General features: G+C 41.4%; 1 protein-coding gene across 1 annotated transcript in view; it reads left to right on the top strand.

The window, feature by feature from the left end:
• TFB2M (transcription factor B2, mitochondrial) overlaps positions 1 to 18,824 on the top strand; it is a 69,594-nt gene that overhangs the window by 44,376 nt on the left and 6,394 nt on the right. Inside the window, exon 6 of the mRNA XM_069234445.1 lies at positions 17,677 to 17,739. Coding sequence (XP_069090546.1) covers positions 17,677 to 17,739 — 63 coding nt within the window. The remainder of the gene's footprint in view (positions 1 to 17,676; positions 17,740 to 18,824) is intronic.

An 18,824-nucleotide genomic window follows, 5' to 3' on the forward strand; every position in this document is an offset into this window, starting at 1 on the left:
CGTGGGTCAGATGTGATCACTGTGCAGCCTGGCACTACTTTCTACTTTAAACTGAGCACTGCCAGAGCACTGCTGTCCTATGACAGTATGACAAGAACACTCTAAATCAAAGGTGACGAGTGAGGCCAGATTTTCATGATAGGTAGTATGTGAATGGGTTCAGTTTAGATCAATTCTATGATAAACTTATCTTTTGTGGCTGTTTTCAAAATCGGGCCATGATCCGGGCCTTGTAGACCTATAATATACACCCATGTTTTAAAGCATGGTCTAACTTACTCATAGTTGTTCACTTTTCTTTTAAATGTGTGGTACACTTTAATTTACGTCATGTCACAGGGTTTGGAATTTGATGTGTGAAATGTAGAGGAGTCAGTTGGTGAGTGTAAAGTGAGTAGGCACAGGCAGATTTATTTTCTAAATCCAGGAGCTCATGACCAGCTGGAGTCTTCCCTCATGGTTGTCCACACTCAACTTGACATAGCGGTTGACAAGAAGTCCTTGAAAAGAGCTCTGCTAGATTGTGGAATGTGAGTCAGAACAAAACAAGCATGGGATGTGAATCATACACAATAAAAGCTGTGCTGAACATCCAGTGTATTATAATTACATTGGTACACCACCTTTCCCCTTACATCAAAATCAGCTAAAGCAAAGAGGAATGGGTCAACAACATAAAATCAATTTACATAGAAAGCCTTACAGTGAGAGGCATAGATATATTGAACGTGTTGTAGACGGATTGTTATTAACAAAGGGTGACAGCAACTCATCGGACCTGGCACCTGAGCAAAAGTGATTAGGCGAAGCATTGTTAGTATCACTTATCAGTGAATGAGGAAAGGAGCAAGTGGCATTGGATGGTAACCCGATAGTGCGTGATACAGTGCCAGGGCTTGATGGCACTGAATCCTGTGACTAAAGGCACCTTGAGCTGTCAAGAGCATTTTCATCATTATTAAAATCTTAGAAATTCCTTTTTCAGGCAGCAAACATTGCCCTGGCCTGCAGATTAGTGAGTTTGACTAGACATCTCCTGCCCCACCAACCCCTCCCAGAAAGTAGTACAGACTCTTTGGACAATTTTGCTGCTTTTACTGGGCCTGTAAATCTGGTTCCTTTTCTTCTGACCAGTGATTGTTTTGGTCAAGACCCAATCTTCCACACTAAGGCAGATTTTTTTTGACGTGATGCTTGTCATCATATTTAGCCTCAGCATGAGAATGTTACGCGGTCCCTCTGCTGACAGCAGCTGCTACCGAATGCTGTAAAATGTAGGTGGATTCAGTGGGCTTCCTATTTAACTATAAGATCCAGTCCAGGCACACCCTGGTTCTTGGGTTTCTGTTACATAGCAGATTAAGTGGAAACACACCACTTGATACTGTGGGGTGTCACTAGAAAACGCAAACCTTTTGCCTCAAAAATGATTCCACATCTTCTCCAGTTGCTGGGTCTGTTTGGACATCTTCCTTTAAGAAATCTGTTCATCCTCTCAACTGAGCTATTCGAGGTGGGAAAGTTTAGTGCAATTTGTAAATGTTTGATGTGATGTGAGTTAAGGAAATGTTCCATCTATATAGAGGTAAAATGGGTACCATTATCAGTAACAAGTTCTTTAGGTGCACCTTCAATTAAAAAAAACCCTTTAAGAATTTATTGATGGCATCAGTATTGGGCACTTTTAATAATCATTCCACTAACACCAGCATGTATGTCTTGTGCTTGGGCAAAAGCTCAATAGGGCAAGCAAAGTGCAACTTTCATCCAACCATCGGAGGGCAACGGAACCATGTGAATAGGTATTTCCCTAGTTTTCCAGTGTTTGTCCGGTAGCAAACAGGATGTACATAAGTAGGCTGGGCGCAGTTGGAGTCACTTAGTAATTCTGTGTTACTCATGTAATGCAGAATTACTAATTCCACCGGTGGAATTAAATGAGGACTGTAATAGTCTTAAATGACTGGAAGAGGGGGCAGTCCTGCTATGTTTGAAAACCACTGCTTAATAAACTTTAATGTGCAGTGATGTAAACATAGACTGCTCCCTCTTCCAGCCCCATTTAAAAATACTGTAGTGCATTGCATACCCCTCGGTGCCCTTGAACATACTTAGGCAAGGGCACCGGGGGTATGCACGGCACATTGCCTTGCCCACTCTACCCCTTTGCGGAATTTGGCAGAATTTTTATGGATTCCCGTGGAATGAAACTGCACCAATTCCACCTACCCCTATACACAGGCCAGCATACACAATATACAACCACAAATAAAACGGGTTTAGAATTTTGCAAATGGCATTGACACCCAAACGTCCACAGTGGGTTTCGTTGATTAGTGTTTCTCTAGTGCAGGCAAAGGAAACACAAACCTCATGTTGTAATAAAATAGTCGTTTGAATTGATAACTCGCGGGCCACTTGAATGAAAGGCCTTAATGCAGGCGTGACATTTCTTTCTTTGGGCCTTCCCCGTTTCATGTATTTGTAAACTCGCTGGATAACAGCGTCCTTTTCAATTACGTCAAGCCACTGGTGACAACTGACAATACCATTGCCTTCAACAGTATCGTTCACAGAAGGTACAACACATTCTGCTTCAGCAGTACTAGTATCCGAACAGTCATCCTAGATAGGCAGTGTACCCTGACATTTTTGCCACAAGATGTGTATATGACTGTGAAGTAAAATGTTTGCAACTATGAAAGCAGTCTTACCAGCCTAGCTAGAGCTTTACAAATGCCATTGCCATTAGGCATATGTTACAGTGGCCTGTGATCAGTGTAGATCTTCATTCCATTTGTACAACAAATGTTCCAAGCATGAGAAAGCTTAAAAAGATAATGAATTGTGGTAGAGGTTATTATTTTGGCGTCCCCGCTATCACAGTGTGGGGACCAAGTGATGATGTAGACAGAAAGAGCACATTGTGGTCAATTATTTGAAAGTGGTCCCATTGTCCTAGGACTATCACATGCTGAGTATGCAGTGTAATCACATATTTAGCCCATAGAGGGCATAATGCATTGCATATATTCAGGGATAGCAGGCCCATAGCAATGATATTACAAACAAGGCCCTTAAAACACAAGCTAGTCTCACCTGTAAAACAAAAGTTCCAGCCATGAGAGAACTTAAACTGGCAATGATGGAAGTGGTTATTATTTCGGGCCCCCTAACGTAGTGTGGGAACCCAAAGATGATGTAGACAGAGCACGTTGTCGTGAATGCTTTGGTGGTGGTCCCATTGTCCTAGGACCACCACAGGCTGAGTTAGGAGCAAAAATGATTTGTAAAAGTAATGCCCGGCTAAGCATTATGGCGTGAGTTTCCCGAGTGCAGTGAATATTGTTGTATTGGCTATCCCGCTGTGCCAGGAGAACCGCTTTGACTTTGAGGATTTCTGTTTTACATAAAGCATTTACCAATTTTAAGTGTTTTAAGGGGAGAGCCACAAGAAATTACTCTTGATTAGGTAACTGAACACTACCGCCACTCGAATTTACACTGTGAGCGCCACGGCCACCATGCAGAACGAAGGGGAGGGACAAAATAGTTTGCCCACTCTGAAGTATATCGGCAACCGTGCATTAATCCATGTAACGGGCAGTCTGCAAGGAGTAACAAAAACAGCCTCAAGGCGGGACACATGTAAAGCATTTACCTATGACATCAAGTGAATTTTGATTGCCCACGAGCAAGTGAAAGTGATGGGCGTGTTTAAAAGCTCACAATACTAACAACAGGTCAAAGCGATTGCGCGCTTAACCTTAAAAGGTTTTGCAGCCTTTATCAGCTGTCGCCAGCAGACCGTGGATTGTCCTGCCATCTAGTGATAAGTTTTGGAATTGCAAAAAAAAAGAAATAACTAATTTCAGCTAATATTAATTGCCTGTACTGTGTGCCACAAAATCACATATCCACTTTAGTGTGAGGGATTCGGTTATTTATAGTCGAGACCATGGAGGTTGAGGTTGTCAGGTATTTTTTTGCCCATCATGTCAAGTGCTGCCCTTCTAATGTTTGTTATGGCGGAAGATTTGGGAATTGAGCCCTGTCTTTCTGGAACCTTTTAACCCAATTTTTTTTTTTTTTACTGTCTGAGGTGTAGTGTGTCCAACGTTTACTTCAAAAAATGATTTTGTATCTAGGACCAGTTTCCTAAGAATATGCTTTTTACGCGAACATATTTGAATAGAATTTGATGTTTGTGTATGAAAAACCTTCACCCTTCCTCTCTTGGAGAAAATAGCCTTCCTTAATTCCCTGAGCCAAATCCTTCTGTACTGCCTCCAAGCAGGTCTTGTACCTGCAGAGTGATATGAAAGGTTTACTAGCTTCTGTGTAGACTTTTAAGGGGTTCAGGGGCTGTGAGTGGTTTTCTCCACTCAGTGGGTAATAAACAGCATGGGGTCCTTCACCTGCTAGTGGTGTCCCAGTGCCACAGTACCACGCCACTCATGGTGTATAGCAGAGTTATTCATTTTGGCTACTTAGCTCTCAGATTACCGTGGATTAGCAGTTCGATTTTACTCCAGTGGTGGAGTCGGGTTAAAACACAGTTTTATTGTCACATGATAAATAACACTCAGTTGTGCTAGTGCCTAGACTGTGCTTTTTTTTTTTTTTTTTTTTTTAAAGAAATTTTTTATTTTACTATAAAAGGAAAAAAATCTTTGGCAAAGTCAATAGATGGTTTCACCTACGCGAGATCTATTGGCTTTGTCAATTTTTTTTTTTTTTTTTTTTTTTTTTAAGTTGTTTTTTAGGTTGCGTTGTTCGACAGCCCAGCTTGTCTGAAAGTAAAGAAAAAAATTGGCAAAGCCAAATAGATGTACTTTGGCATTGTCAATGTTTTTAAGCCATGTTGTACTGCACGATTGGGGGAAAAAAAAAACTGTTACACGTTCGCAATACAGCACGGCTAAAAAAGAATAGCAAATCCGTTAAGCCTATTGGCATTGCCAATGCTTGCTGTCGAGGCGAGCCTCAAACACTCCTTTGGACTCTGCATGTACAAGATCACATGTTGTGTCGACTTCATTAGGAGCTTTTTTTTTTTATTGGTGGCCGTGCACATGAAACATCTTTTAGTGCTAATCCTTTAAATTAAGACACCCATACGTCCTTGACCTAGAGATGACAGCAAGTGCAAACTTTGGTATCATCAAGGTACCGATGGTTTAAGATTATCACATACAAAGTAAAGGCCCAGGTTCATGATGTATGCAGATGTCATGCGTGGCCAAGAAATAAACATCCACAGTGAAGTCCCGTCTCAGAGGAAGCAAATGCATCATGCCTGTAAAAATTGAGCCCCTGTCCAGCTCAGTGCACTAGCCCACTAGCAAATGTCCACTTCTCCTGGTATGGCAGCAGAATAGGTCCAATGATTCATGGTGATGGCACCTTGCTCGATAACACATGAACCATGTAGACAGGCACAGTAGCCATGGCAAGGAGTAGCAAGGCCCCAAAGGTTTCGCTGCTGTGCACGAGAGTAACCTTTCCCCTACTTTAAAGGGGAAGGTGACTGGGTGCTGACTGGACCAGTAGCTTCACATGCACTGTCATCCCTGATTGCTCCTGCAAAAACAGCATGTTGAGATCCGTTCTTTTCCAGGATAGTGTACTTCCGGCAGAGCATACTTTTATGGTAGGAAGTAGCCTGGCAATCCCCTCATTCAGCCCAGAGAGACACTTACGGAGACCCGTTGGTCCTGGAAGGTGTTGCCTGCTCTTCCCCCACACTCTCAGCTGCACTGTTGCACTTTCCTTACCTTGGTGATTCATTACAGTTAGTGCAGCTTGTGATACCGTGGTGAGGTTGGACAAGGAAGCCAAAAATAATGGATACACAAAGGGAAACAAGGAAAAGGAAGTGGCAGTGGCTGGGTTTTCAGAGAGAGGTGGTATCTGGAGTAAGCCAGGACAGGAAGAGCTTTATAGAAAGCAAGGGCATACTTATGACCTGAAGCCGCCTTGCGAGGAAGGGGTTCTAAAGCTGGGGCATCGGGATGGTCCTTCCTTCCAACAATGTGAGCAAGCACCTAAACAACAAGGACAAAAAATCTCAACCACATAGAGAGGAGTAGAGAGACAACCAGGGGATGTTTGGGAGACGGGTTGCTGGGGAAGTAACACAGAAGTGGGTGGGAGGGGAAAGAATCAACACAAGCAAAAATGTAATAAAAGTACCTTAATCACAACGAGAGCAGCGGAGAGAAACACTAATTAAGCAGAATCAGTCTGCGCTTGGTCCATGTGCTAGAGAAGCTATAGGAAGTTACAGCTAGCCTGCGTGAGTAATTATGAGGCAGCAAACAACTGACATGGAAGTTAGGGAATAGTAAGCATTGTGCGGGCTCCAAGCCCTTTTGTTTTTTTAAACAATATTGCAGAAGCGCATGGCTCATGCAGGCTTGACCCTAAAAACAAATGGTGGTAGCACCTCCTTGGCCATCTGAGCTTAGATACAACTCCAAATTCGAATATGGCTCCCTGGTGTGAAAATTGAGTTAATTGGGGCACTAAAGACAATGTTATTTTATGGAGTTTGCCACCTCTAGAGCTTCAGATGTTCTCAATACTCTAGTTCTTCGAATGAGCTAAACTCCTACAAGGGTATTTAAAGTTGATCAAATGATATTTACGAGGGACACTGGATCCTACTTATGTTTGGGCATCCACGGGTAGAAAAAAGAACATCTAAAAATCACCCAAACTGGTATGATCCAACCCAGCAAATTCAGTTTCTTTTGGTGGTGTTGCCCTTGTAACTCGATGTCCGATCACTGATCAGTTACAAGTTCACATTCAGCTGGACTGAGGAGCCCAGTTAAGCATCCAACTGTTCCTTATGCTTTTCAAGGAGACTGATTGAAATAGTGAGCCAGTCTCCACTACTGAGTCCCAGTACGGGGGACACCCATAGCACATGGTTCCAGAATTAGGGTGTTGTACATGAGGCATCAAAACAACAACTTTTACATGGAATAAGGAGACTGATTGCAATAGAAGGGCCCTACAGTAAGAAGGTGCCTGTCTATGTCCTTTTCAGATGAAAGAATATTGTATCTCATTTTTACTTTCTTTACTTAAGCAAGCTGTTTTATTCACCATAAGAGCTTTTGAAAACATGTAAGTTCTTGCTGCTGTGTTGGAATGAAAACTTTTGTTGAAATGCATGGTCCTCGTATTTTCACAGAACGCAATGCTTCGTTCTCAGTGCTTTATCATACAGCAGCCTCTTAAAATAACCTGTTACTGTAGAACCCTTTAAAGAGTGTGTGTGTTTAGGTAGGTGGGTCTGAGGAGACATATGACGTCTGTTTTCTTAGACTACTCACGATGGAGAGCTCTCATTTGGTCGCCTCTGGAGAGAGTGATATCTGCCTGGTCAGGCTGGCGTGTGTAGCTTTCCTGCATGTCCTCCATCGGAGACTACTAATCTCAACAAACCACAAAACAAACTGATCTTACTCCTGCAGCCACCAACGTGCCAGCTCTTACAGAGTGTAAAAATGCTTCATCACAATCCAACTGTGTTGCACTTCACAGTTTAGATCCTGAAGTCCAATACTGTAAATGCTGCAGTCCTGTAGGCTATTTGAGGAACCATCTATATGTTTAACTCTAGATGCCAGTAGGCTTTCTGTGCCTCACTGGCTCAGACCTGTGGTCCTGTTACCTAGTGTCACTGAACTTGTATTTCTTCCCTTATATTGGCACATAGCTACTAGCAGCTTTCCTCATAATTGCTGTTGATCACCTTTGTGGCAGGCTGATCTTAATTCTACAACAGAACAGTGTAGCATAGAATGTGTCCTTCACTGATCGCTTCTGTTATCCATCTGAAATACATTGTGGTCTTCATCAGTGTCAATTTGCAATGGTGTGTCTGGTACCTTTAACTGGCTGATGACTACTAATAGAGTAAAATTCAGAACTCGCTCCCTTGTAAAGAAAAAACTGCAGAGCTGTGCTCCGAACTACTTGGTGAAATACATTTTACTTACATTCATAAGAGCAGACTCCCCACCCCAGTTCAATATATAACATATACATTTATTAGCACTGCCTTCTAAACCTGGGACCAGAAGAACGTCCCTACCCCCTCCATCCCCTTGACATTTGACCTTGGTTATAGAAATGTCCGATAATATGCATTTTCCTCTAGGTTACTGTCCCTAACCTGTATGAACTACCAGTTACTTCATACGGTTGATACTCTGAACTATGTTGATTTACTTCCCACTCTCTAAGTACTAGCAACATGGACACTATACGAAAGCAGTAATTTTAATATTTTTTTAAATGGCATGAATTTTCAAAGAAGGCAGTTTGCAATACATTTTACGTGATGAAGGGGCAAATTAGTCCCAAATCTTTGTCTTTTTCTTGACTTGAGAGGTCAGTAATTGTGCAATCAATACTACATAAGTTAAATGGAAAAGAGATGTTATTTGTCCTGTGATATTCAGACTGGGATCAAAGTTTGTTGGAGTCTGATTCCTTCATGATCAGAAGTAAGATAAGATGACTGTAGTCTGACTTGCTTATTGCTCTCGTGAGACATTTGCTGCTATAGATATGTATCACAGTTTCAAGTGAGTAGCATCTTTATAACCAGTACAACACTGGTCTAATTCATTGCCAATTGGTTCCAACCTTTCTCTCTGTTGTCTTGAGGAGACTAGATTCTTAAATTAACTTCATCTTGTTAAGATGGGACATTATAACCCTGTTTTCATGGTATGGATATTTATTTTGATAGTTTGTAATCTCCTGTACTTCATTGTTTTTGGCTGCTATAGGGCAGTAACAGTGTTTGCTGAAATCCTACTTGGAGCCTTTACCTCCCAGTATATGAACTTACCAGTTGCCTGCATCTTTCAAAAAGGAACTGAAAACCTTACTCTTGCTATGTCCAATGCTACCTTTTGAACCACTTACAATAGCAGAAAAGACAGAACTGGCAAATGTTCTTCCCTGTTTTATTCCCTGCTGCTTTCCTGCTTGGACCTCTGATCATTTATAAAGGGGCTACAACTGAATATTGGATTATTTTCTCATGTTACCTGTTGTAATATATCTCTTATTTTCTCCTCCATCTGACTTGATGTGATATTCGTTTCTGTGTAATGTGCTCTTACAACCTTGAGTCTTGTTCACGCTATACAAAAGCAGCAAAATAAATTCTTAAACTCCAAGAGTGCCACTCATATAAAGTCAGTGCTTGAGCTTCAAAGTGCTGAGAGTCTTAGTGTCTACTTCAGTGACAACTCGGGGTCATTTATCCAGGCAGGACACAGTTCATGCATTTAGAGCCCACTTATGGCCCCAAATGGTGTCGATCTATTTCAGTGAAATGGATACATGTAGTAGTGGGTTTACAACTTCTATGGCTTCCACCAGTAGATAATACATTTTGGGGACTTGTATCTTGAAAATACACAATCACTGTCATGTTTTTTTTTTTGGTTTTCTTTTATAGTATGGCCACAAATCAAAGAAAAAGGCTTCACTAGTTCCAATAGGACACGGACTTTAAATGCACTGAACCGTGATATCTTGTCAGTTGTAAGGGCTAGGGAGATAGTTTGAATGGGTCTAGCAGAGTACAGTAGTCCAGGCATCAGAAGCACACATACCAAATCAGGAGTGTTAACATTCAAACTCTAGTTCTCTATAAGGGGAAGGGCAGATATTTGGGGGGTTATGGAGAGGATCGAGGAAGGTGCTCTGAAGATAACCAAAATACTTCTAAAGCTCCACTATTCAGGCAATGCTTCCTGACAAGCTGGACAACATGTATTTGTGCCTATTGGGAAGCGTCAGTGCTTAGCGACATTTTCCAAGTAAGACCGTCAGTCATGTAAGTTATGTGCAGAACCTCCACTAGTCAGGCACTTACTCTCATCAGACGACAATTCAGCACCAGGTCTCAACATTAGCACCTCAGTATGCCTAGAGTTGACCTAAGCCGGAAGAGGCAAACTGCAGCGCTACAGAGATTTTTTTCTCTAGCAGTCCATGAGCATTAGGCTGATGCACATTCTCATCAACTGACGATGATGTGCATGTTACTGGCTTTGGGGGAGTTTTGCGACTTGGTGGTCTGTATGTTTTTTTCAACTTTGGTGGCTTGAAGGGAATGCAAACATTCTTGCAGTCCTTCTTTGTGTACTGTTTTAGGGGCTTCTGGAGCAGGCAGTCCAAGTTCAGGCCAGTTTGTATTGGTCAAGGTTTTTTGTTGATACAAGTTTAACATAACCCCCAATAATAAGGCAGTGTTGCAGGCTTCACGAAAAAAGGTAGGGTTGTTCATGCAAGTCATGGGGAGTCCTCACTAAACAAAGGAATGGAACGACCCTCCACCCCACCATCCCATCAAGCAGGTAAAACATATTTCTGTGATTGTGGGCCTTGATTATAAAACTTTGCATGCCGTGATGTCCTGCACACGGATGTCTGCAGGAAAAGCACAGTCATTTTCAGTTTGTGGACTCATTGTCTCATATATTCTCCAACAAATAAACGTGCACATGACATACATACTAAACAAGCATATTTCACACATGAGGATAGGCATGGGCTCCATTTACACGGACTGGACAGACCTTTACACGTACCACCACCTCCTCTATATCTTCTTAATTCATTTCCTTCTACATCTCACTCTCCATACACACATGCTCCTAAAGTCTACGCCTTCTGACATCAGCACATGTTCACGTTTAATGCCTGCCTACTTATGATGCTAGTCCGCACAGATTCATTGGAACATTTAATACAATCCTCTTGCTCCCAACCTCAGTCTGCGCTCATATTTAAATTTAAATGCACAAAGGCCTTTGGCAAAAGTTCACAGAGGCGTACACGATAAAGGCAGACATTATACATAATGCCCTCTGGCACCATTCCATGGGAACATACAATCTAATTTTGCAGAGCACACTTGCTGGTCTCTCTCCATTTAGGTTCGATACACAAATAAATCAATGGGTCTGTGCTGAGTACTAAACAATGTTTACAAGTTTCAAGTTTGTTTATTTATTATGTTACGGAACTCAGGTGGAGGTCCACATAAAAAGATAATACATATTTATAAAAAATCATAGTTAAAATAAAAAAGGATTAAACTTTAGTAAACAAGTTGATTAAACTAGTACAATGTTAAGAAACACAAAACATTTCATTAGGCGGTATGAGGAGGGTTTGTAATAAATTGGAAGCAGTACTAAAAGAAAAAGTAAAACAAATAGAGCGCAGCCACCTGCGGTGATGGAGCAATAGGGCCGGGCAATTTAAAACAACATGTTTCAAATCTTGGACGCTGTTATAGCAAAGATTACAAATAGCGGAGGAACCAAACCATCTGGCTTGTAATGTATTGAGGGGAAGCTGCCCCTGTCGCAGCCGGAGCCAGAATCCTCTCACCCCATGAGACATGTTCCAGATGAGGTAGGGCTGTGTGACACTTGTCCTCAAGGAATCGGATATTATGTGAAAACTGCCTGTGTGCGCAGGCCTGGCTGTCCTGGCAGAAACTTGCCGCCCAAGTTGCTTTCCTGAGTGTGGATTTGAGCAGTGCTGGAGAGAGTAAAAATTGCAGAAGGATCTAATTGTAGATGATTCATGGCATATAGAAAATTCCTGCAGATGATATATTTCGCTCTATGACCAGCTAACCTCAGAGTCGTCACTGCACGTCATCAGGTTAAACATCCAGCAAATTACCGCAGCCAGGCCTTGAGTAAAAGCGCAACTCAAGACTTAATATTGGTGCCGAAAAGGCGGAGTTTACAGTTCAAATATTTCTTAAGACACATCCCTTGAGCTTCTCGTGAAAGATCAATTTTGATACCGCGATATGCTCAATACCATTCAGTAGAGATGGAGGTATCTTCACCCGATAAACCTCTAAGAAGTGTTTAAAGTGCCTTCTGCCAGTTGCACTATATAAGGCATTCAGACCGTTAGCTTGGGTTTGGGCCTTACTTTGATTGTGCTTAATGTGCTGTCTGTCTTTAAGGCTCCCACAGACTATTTTACCCAAAAAGGCATAAGAGGTTACTCTTTAGAGGTGTTGAGCTCCCAAGGTCCAGCAAAAATTGCTGTACTTAGTCTTTTATTCCCATGAGAACACAAAATGTTGCTTTTAGAGCAATTTATCTTTAAAAAGTGTGCTTCAGTGTATTGTTCCAGGGCTTGAAGACGATTATTAAGCCCCTTTGGGGTGCGATCTAAAATGATTGTCATTTGCATAAAGTAGACAACATAACATTCTACCTCCTAATTTAGGGGCAAAACCCTCACACTGTCGTAAATGCGCAGGTAAGTCGGAAAGTTACGGGGAAAATAACAATGAGGCCAACATACATCCATGTTTTAGGCCGTTTTTGGTTGGAATGGCTTGCTATAGACCTTGTTCACCCCCTAACAAAACTCTGCACCAGGTGGAGGAGTGAAGGTCTACCACAAGATCAAAGAGAATACCGGGCATGCCTAGTCTTAGGAACTTCTTCCATAACAAGACACGATTTACCTTATCAAATGCTGTGGAGAAGTCTACAGTGGCTGCGTAGATCACTTCCCCCCTCTGAGAGACATATTGTTTGTTAATTACTTGCAAAACCGAGATATTGTCAATTGTGCCATGATTTCTCCTGAAGTCTGACTGCTCCAAGGGGATAATTTTATACCTTTCTGCCCAATCATTAATCTGTGACAACAATGTTAACAACAGGTCCTCTATCACTCTTGACTACATTTTCAGTTGACAGGCAGTAAAACGGAAATATACCATGCCTTGTTCTCACTCAAAGGCCCCTAAAGTTTGTGATTCCAATTGGGTTTCAACTGTTTGTACCAGGCCATGTTCTGGTAAGTGTTGACTTCCAGATCATTGACTCCACAATCTTGTGAATTTTAAACAAACTTTGATGGTGCACTGTGTCCCCAAGTTTCCAACACAGGAGCTTGGAATCGTGGTGTACCTTGTACCCCTAAACGTTGGTTACAGTTAGGGATAGGTTAGGATGGTGAGCTTTTGGGCATGTTTGATGCTATACTGGGTCAGGGCCACTGTCAACGTGTGGACTTACTGTGTGATAGTAATTCAAAACCTACATCTATCTGCTTATTCTAAGCCTTCAATGCCCAACTCAGGAACTGTTGTAGAATAAGAATAAGAATGCAAATGGAGAACTTGGTGTCTGTTTGGAGTGCAGTAATATCTGAGACCTTGGGATGTTGGTGGTAAACCACATTACGCACAACTGATACTCCCAAGGAACCCTGATTGCCCCAGAATCCAAATAAAAAGCTTCACATTATTCAAGCCCCTTCCATAGTTTGTCATTTCCAGGTAGGTACTCTCTGTCTTAGCTAAATGGTTTTAGTGCTCAGACCTTTGTAGCCCTCTTATCTGTCTGCAAGGGACGAGAACTCTCTTATTTTATACCATTTTACTGGCCATAGAGTTTTCTAAAGGTATGTAGATGTACCAAAATCCTTGGTACATCCCTCCATGAGTGTTGATGTTCCGTCCCCTCTAGAGGATATGCATGTGACATAGTTTGTCCTATTTTTACTTTAACCATTGGGTTACTTAGTAGCTTTCCAGCAAGGTCTCTAATGTTTTGATCGTTTCCAGATTGGCAGAGTACTTACTGTCAAAGGTGTGATCACTCTGGTCGGGGACCATTTCTGTTGCCAAAGACTTAAAAAAAAAAAAAGAAGGGAAGCCATCTCCTTTCATCGTTTACCGGAATTGCTGCATAACTTGTTTCACATGATGTGATGGTGTCCGTCAATTAACAAAACTCACGTGACCTGGTTGAGTTATGGAATCTCGGACCATATCTGCCATATCTGAAGATTTTCAGTTTAGCAAGTAAGAGTAAATTTAGGTGAAATGTCAGGTCACTGCCTTATTTGAGTTGGTGTCAACATGACGTGGTATATTTCCGTTTTCCTACCTCTCCATTGATAATTTAGTCAAGAGTGATATAAGACGTATTGTAAACATTGTGTAGTTCTCTGCACAGACCCACTGTATTATTTTTGTCTCAAAGAAGTTAATTTCATTCACCCCTTCTCTGCCATCATGACATACATAGTAAGTATTAGTAGGGTTCTTGCCTTGCTAGGTTAAAGTGACTTTTTGTGCCTTTCATTGTCCTCAGATTTCAGAGGCAAATACCCTCTTTAAATAGGTTATTCAATATAAAACAAGTTACACATTTATGTGACTGCTCCATCATGATGATTCGGTATGTAAGGCGTATATTTTGAGTTGCAATGTGTCTAGCAATCTGATCAGTTGGGCATGTGGCCTATCGGATAAGTTTCTTTGCTCACAAAGTAAATAGCCTGCCTTTTAGGGAAGCATATTACCGTTTGGTGAAACCTCAGTATATTGAAGCTTTGCTGCTCAATGTAGGAACATCACGTTCTGTTATCTTTTATATCCACCAGACTCTTGTTCACCTCCGCTACCTTTAGGATTTCATTGCAGCTCCCTCTGACGTTCCTCCAAATAGATTGTGCCTTGGCGATGACATAACACTTGATGACTAATGTGCAGCTGCCCAATTTTGTCCCCACCAAGATGTCCCAGGTCGTATTTAAATCCTAATATTCCTTCTTTTAGTTCACTCTTCCCAGACCCGCTCACCATCTCCCCAAGCCTCCTTCCCCGCATAGGCTTTGTTCAAAATGTAAGTTTGCTTTAATAATCCAGGCTTTAGATTTGATGGTCTTTCGCTTCCAGACAAAGCCATGCAGTTGGTCTGATCATCTACTGTCAGAATTTAACCATTACTAAAATATATTTGAAAACTTCCGGAAACCTAGTCCACTGTAGACAGTTGCATGCTTAGGTGACTTGAATTTGCAGCTTATCCCTGTATAGTTAAAGAACGGCCGGTCATCTTTAGGGCAAGAACGTTTGTTGAACACCTCAGCTGGAGAACTACATTTAAATGCAGGAAGTCTGTTTCAACTCGTAATCAACAGATCACGTGACTGTGTAGCTAAATGTCTGTATTGGTGTAGTGCTTAATTGCAAAATGTTAGTCCAGGGATGTGGAATTCCTATCGCCCGACGCCCGGGACATCTTGTTTGGGGTCAAGGGCAACAAGTTTTTATGTTTACTTTGTCCTTGGGACAAGTAGGCCCAACCCTCTGCAGCACAAACCCTTTGGCTGCCTGTTTACAAAGAGTGGAACTCTCTGCAGTTGAGGTAATGTGTTTCCAAAAGATAATGCTGTTCGAACTTGTATTTATGGTTCATTATTTGAAAGTCTTCATTATTAGGGTGAGTGCTGTAAATAAATGTTTTAAGGTCACACTTCACTACTGACGTTGGTTCCAGTAAAAAAAAAAAAAAAAAGTGTATACACATATTTGAAAAGTTTAGGCTATGAGGCTAAATATAATGCTCCCAGAATGCTCTCTGATTAGATGCAAATGAAGTGTCATTTAGTAAAATGTGTTGATGCATGCTAGTATTTCCCAAAAATATTTCTAATGGAAAATCAGTGTAACCATTTTCAACACGATTATGGGAAGCATAAAAATAAACAAACACTGACAAAGCCAACTGATCCAACTTATTTTTATAAGTCTTTTAGTTTCATCAATGCGTGTCTTGTTTTGACATGGCTTTTGTAACACTTTATTGTTGTGGGAGCTACCAGGCCCTCAACATTGTAACAAACACTGGGAAAAACCACCCAAAAAGTTTTTGAACTCTAAAAGCACACGTTGCCACCAGTGGCATAACAAAGGCCCCGCAGCCGCCCTCCAGGGGGCCCCTTCAGCACAGCACCTGCCCTGAGTGAGTCTGGAGAGGGGTCTCCTCCATGTTCTTTGCAAAGGGGCACACTCCAGTTTCGTTACGTCACTGATTGCCACTGTAGTTCCTGACACTGAACAAAACTACTTTGTGTGCCAATATGTTCCTTGTGGAAGAGCAGAATGCGATCACTCACAGTAAAGCCAGCCGAAAGAGAGAGAAATAGAAGTTTAATAAAAACAAAATGTCTTTGTTAACACCAGACCTAATTAGGGACCAAGACCCACATGTAGGTAGCTTTTTGCATGTCGCAAACAGCGACTTTCGCTGTTTGCGATGTGCAAAAAGCACATTGAGATGCACAAACCCAGTTTTGCGATTCGGTAACCTGGTTACCGAATCGTAAAACTGGTTTGCGACTCGCAATCGGGTGTTCCCTTCCTAATTGCGACTCGCAGTGCAATGTAGGATTGTTTTGTGACCGCGAACGAGGGCGCAAACCAATCGCAGTTTGCACCCATTTCAAATGGGTGCTAACACTTTCGCAAAAGGGAAGGGGTCCCCATGGGACCCCTTCCCCATTGTGAATGTCACTGTAAACATTTTTTCAGAGCAGGCAGTGGTCCTGTGGACCACTGCCTGCTCTGAAAAAATGAAACTAAAACGTTTCATTTTTCGTTTTTGTAATGCATCTTGTTTTCCTTTAAGGAAAACGGGCTGCATTACAAAAAAAAAAAAAAAAATGCTTTATTGAAAAGCAGTCACAGACATGGTGGTCTGCTGTCTCCAGCAGGCCACCATCCCTGTGAGGGCCGCCATTCGCAAGGGGGGGGGGGTCGCAAATTGTGACCCACCTCATGATTATTCATGAGGTGGGCATTTGCGAAGCCCTTGCGAATCACAGATGGTGTCAGGGACACCATCCTACATTCGGATTTGCGAAATTGCAAGTCGCTCTGACTCGCAATTTGCGGGTCGCAAATCTGAACCTACCTACATGTGGCCCCAAATTCTTAAAGTCACAAAAGTGCACCCATGGTATATGTCGTACCCCTATAAAATATTTGTGAACTGTATTTTAGCATGGGTAAATACGATGTGTAGATTTGCTCATGTGAAAATCTATTGAGCATTTGCAAGTTCATTTTCCCTCCAGCCACTTTCTTCCCAACCCTGGAAGAAGTTCTAATTCTGCCATTGTCAGGAGTAAATGTCCAACCTTTCTTATTATGGGAAAATATTAGAGAGAAGCTGGTGAAAATCTTTAAAACATGCAGGTTAGTAGGTTTGCAGACTCAAAGGCATTCCAGCCCTGGAACTATTGCTTACTGCGTCCTCCAGCCCCAGTATGCAGATCTGCAGAAAGGTGGCAAAATAAGGAAATTGCTACAGTAGGGATTGAAACTGCAAGTATTCAAGTCCTACTATGGTAGTAGCTCTGGCATAATCAGAGAGGCTATTATCAGAGCTCTTCCATAATGAGATTGCTGCCATAATTTGTCGCCACACTACATGGCACCAAAGGGACAAGTAGATCTTTTTACAGGACAAGTAGATTTGAGAAGCAACTTGTCCCCTGGACAAGTAGATATTTTAATAAATTCCACACCCCTGTTAGTCCCTGGTGGCATTTAGAACTTTACATTGAAGTTGATTAACAAGTATTCAGCAGCTAGTGTATGTAGTTTACAAATGGGAATAAAGGTGTATTTAGCTATGCACGCTTTTAGGAGTTTCATTGCTGGTTCTTAACTATTTATTTTCTGTAACTTTCATATTCTTGCTCTGATGAACGGTTTACATTTTATTAATGCAGGTGTTATATTTTTTGTGAATTGAAGTTCTTTACATGAGTTTTCTCTTTGTTCCTTAGGAGCCGTGGTCGTCTTTTTTAACGTCTTCAAGGATGGGGGGCCTTGTAATACCAAAAAGCACGGTAGGTATTACTTTAATTATATTGTCAGTTGTAGAATGAACTTAATATTCGTGCACTGATTGTACTTGTGTTATTTGTTCTGCATCGTTTAACATGAATTTAGTCATGCCCTTATCTTCTATTTTCCATATCCTCATTGCTAATATTTGCACATTGCTGTTGCCTAAAATGTGAACATTGTACCCAGGTGTGGTACGCAATCAAAAAGATACACTCGCCCCCATGAAAATTCTCACAGCTTCTCTACAGTCGTTTGTCAAATACTTTTTCAAAAGTATCCGGGCACTGCCAGAAACATTTTAAGTAACGTTTTTATGGAGAAAAACACAGTAGCTTTAGACTTTCCATTTGAAACATATATTAATATGTAATTCTGACTGTGTGAGGAGTTTTTGACTAGTAAATCTGAGCCTAGATAGTAGTTTTGTTGCCAGGTGAAAATGTTGTATCAACTGATTGTTCCCCTGTGAAGAGTTCCCCCCATCAGTCTCCCGAGGGCGGACCAGGTTTTAGGGGGACTGGATTTTTATGGTCTGCGTGGCATGTAGATTACAATAGAAAAAGCATATTTTCTATGTTCCTTATTGTGAAGGCAGACACAAAACTTTACATTTTTGACCAGGAAGCAGTCAGGTGCACTTACTGTATCTCCCTTAAGATGTTGGTTATTGAGTTAATGCAGTTAGCATCAGTTGCATTATATCGCTTTGGATACAGGTAACATAACATACCAGCAGAACGTGCAGTACGTTTAAAATGCACATCCACGGGCATGTTATTAAATATAGATTTGTATAGAAATCTTGGATGCCGGCCTGATTGGCAAAATAATTTTACCAAGAACAAATGGCAATATTTAGATTATTACAGTGGTTTTATATGAATTTTTTAGAATATATTCGTCCTGTAGTGTATTAAGTATTCTCGGTCTTAAGTTTTCATATGCGTACAGTGGACACTAAGGAAAACACTTCATCTAAGCAAAGGTTGTAGGAGGATTATAGAGTAGCTTGTTTAGTTGTATTAGTGGTCTAAGAATAGTTATGATTCAATATTGTTCATGCACTGTACATGGACCACAGAAT

This window comes from Pleurodeles waltl, chromosome 5, assembly GCF_031143425.1.
Source record: "Pleurodeles waltl isolate 20211129_DDA chromosome 5, aPleWal1.hap1.20221129, whole genome shotgun sequence".
Classification (NCBI taxonomy): domain Eukaryota; kingdom Metazoa; phylum Chordata; class Amphibia; order Caudata; family Salamandridae; genus Pleurodeles; species Pleurodeles waltl.